At 34.2% G+C, this 5,575-nt stretch overlaps 1 protein-coding gene across 1 annotated transcript; it reads right to left on the bottom strand.

Annotated features, from left to right (window-relative positions):
- Positions 1–1,076: 1,076 nt before the first annotated feature.
- Positions 1,077–2,104, bottom strand: LOC116086321 (olfactory receptor 2L13-like). Its single transcript, XM_031364636.1, has one exon. The coding sequence runs from the start codon at positions 2,061–2,063 to the stop codon at positions 1,125–1,127; it is 939 nt and encodes a 312-aa protein (XP_031220496.1). The 5' UTR covers positions 2,064–2,104; the 3' UTR covers positions 1,077–1,124.
- Positions 2,105–5,575: the final 3,471 nt, after the last annotated feature.

Here is a 5,575-nt window from a genome sequence, read left to right as displayed (position 1 = left end):
ATGACAGAATATCATGGTACAAATAAGAGGAACAAAAATAATTCTTCAAGTCATCAATTCCATGCTACCATATTTTATTCCTTCTCATTTTATCAATATCCAGTACATCATTCTAAAAAAAAAATCACACTTATAAAGCTGTATTAAGTGGCAGATTCTTATATTTAATGATAAGATATGATGTAACATTTCATACTTATATTTATTATATAGTGATAGAATTATGGTAATTAGTTAGATTGTCACATGCATTCTTTAACTTTCTTAGGGTGAATATATTTAACATCTTCTTCTTTGAGATATATGAGATATTACGATTAACTCTATTTATCTGTGGCTTAACTCACCAGGACCTAGTCTAGCTAACATGAATGCAATTGGAATAAATGTGGGGATATATGTCTCTTAAAAACTTTAACTTTATTATCTTTAAGTTTATGCACATTAGGATGATTGCCAGAATCTATAATTTGTCTATTGTAAGGACTGTATTAATGTGTACTTTGATCAATTGTAGATAGTAGTTTTCCATACTTCCAAACCAAAAAGCATTCAATAACCATTGTCTTCTTTTATGACAACCATTCTACCAGGTTGAAGTAGTGATTTCTGAGTTTTTATCTTTTAGGACACTTCATAAACAAGATTTTTATATTATTCCATATTTAACACAGTTTAACATGTATCAATTCATCACTTGAAATGTATATAGTCCAATCTACATTGGGTTGTAAATATAAAACACACAAAAGACATTGAAAAATAAAAAGAATGAAAAATATATGAATAAATAATTTTCATGTTAATTTTGAAATAGCAACTGGTCAATTTTGCCATAAATACTATCATATCTACAGTAATATTTGTGCATATATAATGTATATATACCATTTATTTATAGTGCAGCAATTTGTTAGTATTTATCACTGATATTATTGACTATAATATCAATTAAATACACATGTGAACATTATAATAGTATATAATAATGAACATAATATTTAAACTAGTAATGAATCACCAGAAAGTAATGACATTTGTGTGGGATCCATTACATTTCCAATGGATGGCACTGCTCTATAACATTACCCTGGGGAACTTAAAGAGGCGTAGTGAATGAGTGATTAAGGTTTTGTTGAAGAAAAAGTAGCAATAACTCTTGTCATGGCTCCCAGGACCTCTTTATTCCTTAGACTGTAGATGATCGGGTTGAGCATGGGGGTGAGGATAGTGTAAAAGACAGCCAGAATCTTATCTTCTGTTGGGGAACGAAGATTCCTAGGTCGAAGATAGGTGTAGACAAAAGGTGCATAGTAAAATGTCACCACAGTTAAGTGAGTTGAGCATGTGGTGAAGGCTTTTTTCTTTCCCTCTTTTGAGCGCATGTGGAAGACAGCAAAAAGGACCCGACCATAAGAAGCTGTGATACCAAGGAAAGGCAGCAGGAGAAACAGGCTTGTGCTCACGAATACCATGTACTCATAAACCCACGTGTCCATACAGGCCAGGGGCAACATGGCTGGAACATCACAGAAGAAATGGTTAATGGATCTAGAATGGCAGTAAGGAATATGAAGGGCATAGACAGTGTGTGCTAAAGAGTTGATTGAGCCCAATATCCAGGATCCTATGATCATCTTCAGACACATTATTTTGCTCATGCGAATGGGATAGTGAAGGGGATGGCAGATCGCCACAAAACGGTCATAAGCCATGGAAGCCAGGAGCAAGCCTTCAGAACATGCCATAGTCAGGAAAAAGAAAGATTGTACTCCACAGCCCAGAAAAGTAATGCTTTTCTGGCCAGAGAGGAAGTTAAATGGCATCTTGGGAACAGTGGTAGAAATGTACATCAAGTCCATGAGAGAGAGCTGACTGAGGAGAAAGTACATGGGGGTGTGAAGCCTTGGATCCACACGAATGAGGTGGATCATTCCTGAGTTGCCACACAAAGCCAGAGAGAAGACAAAGATGATTAACAGCAAAAGTAGTAGGCCAGTTTGGTTTCCTGGAAGCAACCCTAACAGAGTGAAATCACTTGAGCTTTGATTCCATTTCTCCATGGAAATATATTTCTTTATAATTCTTCAAGAGAGTGACCTAAAAGCAAACACACTTATCATATGAAATAGAACAGAAGAATAAAGAGGAACTGGCTTATACTGAATGTTTACGTTTATTCTTCTTCTTTAATCACCACTATTCTGTTTTAAAATCTACACTGAATGTTCCTTCCCATTTACTTCTGGCCATGTTGTCAATACAAAGTTGTGGCAACTTGACTAAGATTGCAAACACATTTCCTACTAGTAACTTCATACGAAGCCCATTACTTAACACAAATAAATACACACTTTCTGTTTCCCTTTCACCCTGTCCTCTGTAACACTGGCCTTTATGGCCATCCTTCCCCAACTAACCTTATATTATATACATCACAGTGATCAAACACACGGAGTAGTTTTTATAATTATTCAAAAATAGTAATGAGTCACCTGGTATTTCATGAATGCAATAAAATAGACCTTATTAAAGAAAATGTGACTATACTTAACAACTACCTAATGAGAAAATACTAACAATGAGAAATGCATAGGCAGAAATAAAAATAAGATGACAAGCGTCCTATATCCTCTTACTATTTTTTAAAATAAATACTTATTACTTGATAGATAAATATAAAACCTAAATAAAAATCATCACCATTATGTTATACCTTATCCTTTTAAAGCATTGTTTATCATCTCATTCAATATCATGCAATCTATAGTCAAAATTAAACAACAAATTCATACACAAGGTCTAATGGTATGTAATTAATTATTTTTTTGTATGAAAAACCTAAGTTAGACAAAGGGACAGAGATGGTTGAAATGGGTCATTTTGGGGCTACCATGTACAAGTTAATATAAACAGGACTTTGTGAAGTACCTTATTAAAAACTGTGAACCAGGGGCAGGGCTCAGGTATGGGGTTGTTGATGAGAACATGTAGAATTGTGGTTAAGAAGGGATGAGTTCAATTGGGTAAAAGTTTATGTACTTATAGTTTAGGAACACTGTGTACACGTGTCACATAAACAGGTATCATATAAATAGGTCTTTTTGAAGTTCCACATTCAAAGTGACTAGTAAGGAATCGAGTCAGGAGGAAGACCCAATGAGGACAAAAACAATGAGACAAGTGCTTGTGAAGGTCAGGTGTGAGGGTAATTGAGTAGGAAGCAAAGAACTTAGATTCTGATCTGTATAAGCTAGAAAAACAGGGAAGGTACTATGCTCTTAGGTATACTTCTCATCCACATCCAGAATGTGCTTGTTCAGAAGGAGGACCATGAAGAGAAGACTAGTTAGAGGGAATAAGAACATCTGCTGGTTGATCTGGATTTGAAAAAAGAATCACATGTCTCAGAAAAACACTGATGCCTGGCCACATTTGGACCTTGAGTTCCCTACCTGGACATAGGCTCCAGTCTTATGATTCATTGATGTCTAGTCCCCAGGATAGAACATACATACAGCAGTATCTGACCTGTATGCAAGTTGAGAATAATAAAGCATTATTCTTAGAGATGATAAATTATTATTGTTCATACTGACAAAACTGAGAACATCATTTTAAAAACCAGTCTTCTGTCTTAAGTCATGTGAATAAAAAGGAATCCATACGGGAAATTTCTTTTACTTTCTTGAACACAGGTTTAGCTGTAGAGGAAGGTATGTTACACCATCCTCTAAGGATGTTTTCCTAATAGCAAGCTTTGGACACATAATCTTCCCTAAACTTACATTTCACATACTTGATTTTTATAAAAGGGATGCACAAAGGAGGACAGATGTCTGTTCTCAGATCCCATATCAGTGGTCACAAACAGGTTTTCAGAATAGTTGAACAGTAACTCTTTTGTTTCCCATATTAGAAATGGTCATTTTTCTCACATTGTGCTACAGCTTTTTTCAGGAGGGATTTGAAGTTTTAGGATTTTAGACACTGAGTCAGAGCCAAAGATCTTTCATTTATTCCCATACAATTATTTATTGTGTCTGTGCATTATTTAATGTATCATACTCATAGGAAGACCCACATTCTTAATTAGATTTTAGATTTAAAAATCTTCCAATGGTTACAAGGTAGATGTTTATGTGTGCTGTGATCATTCCAAAAGACATGAAAAACAAAGTCATTTAAAGCTTTGTCACGAAGAGTACTATTATATAGGAGTGCACAAATGCAGTGTTCTGAAATAATTTTGTAAAGTTACAGATGTGTACACACACAGCAAGAACACTCAGCTAGCTGGAAATCTACAGAGCACAAGACCAAACAGGATATTGATCTCTTCTTAGTTTTAAAAACTTCATGGAACACCAGAGACTATGATCCTCTGCATTTAGTATATATTAGGTACTTAAGAAAATTCTATGTTTTTGCTCCATTTAACATAACTTTTGAGAAATCTCAAGACCAGAAAAATTCAGTCTTTCATTTATGACCACAAACTTCAAAACAGCACACTTTAGAGTTTAAATATGGTTGCATTGTTTCTCTTCCATTGTAAGGTAACTTTTCTTATTTGATTGGTTATAAAAATCTACAGTCTCTGTGAAGGAGAAAAGAATTCTTCATACCAATGAAGTAACAATTCCAGAACACCTCCCCTATCATCTCACCTTTTTCAAAGGTCTTGTATTTGTGGGAGAAAGTCCATTTACAATGAAATTGTTGCTTTTTGATACTCTTCTCGTTCTTTGGAATTTTTCAGTATATGTCTCTACTCACAAAGACTGCCATGCACAAAATGTCAGCAATCCTATATCAGTCCAAAACTCTGCTTCTTCCACCAGGAATCCTTTTTTTGTCTTCCAAAATACCTGGAAAGAAATTTTGAAGAATTATTTACTAGTCATCTTATTATGATGATGAGACCCAAAAGAATTTCATTTCTCTTACTGAAATATTTGTATGCTTATTGCTTGTTTATCATATCTCTTGGTTTTCACTAGTTATTTGTTTGTGTGAAACTCAAGGAATATTTCATATCTATTTCTCAATATTATAGTGATGAAATATACAATAGCAAAATGCTGTATTTTATATGTGCTACCTTGGATTACCAAACCTTAGATATTCTCCTTTTTCTTCTAATTGATCCCTTGTGTCTAATTCTAAAGAGACAAAAAGCTTTTGGTCATTTCCCTTGTCTTGGCTGGTCTGAGATAACTTAGTTCTGAATTTAGAGAAACAAATACATGACAGTAAACTTTCCTACAATCAGAGGATACCTGAAAATAGAATATGATTGTGTACCATATTATTTCAGAATATGACTTGAGAGCTATAGAGTTATTAGACAGTATGTATTAAAGTTTCTCATTTTAAAAGTTTGCACCCCAAAGGGGTGTATAATTGATACACTGAACCACTGTGTTTTAGACCTAAACTCTATGTCACAGGTTGATACGGAGGTCTTGTGATAGTGAGGACATTCAGACTCAATCCAAGATGACAGATCCACCTATGATTAAGAAATCAAGTTTTATCACAAATCAAAACTTGTTTCCAAATACCTAAATCT

The sequence above is a fragment of the Mastomys coucha genome, unplaced genomic scaffold (assembly GCF_008632895.1).
Source record: "Mastomys coucha isolate ucsf_1 unplaced genomic scaffold, UCSF_Mcou_1 pScaffold12, whole genome shotgun sequence".
NCBI classification, from domain to species: domain Eukaryota; kingdom Metazoa; phylum Chordata; class Mammalia; order Rodentia; family Muridae; genus Mastomys; species Mastomys coucha.
This window is presented reverse-complemented; position numbering and strand designations above follow the sequence as displayed.

What these genes read in the sequence shown, in the direction of transcription:
- LOC116086321 (XM_031364636.1), bottom strand. Translation starts at nt 2,063, where the DNA reads ATGGAGAAATGGAATCAAAGCTCAAGTGATTTCACTCTGTTAGGGTTG.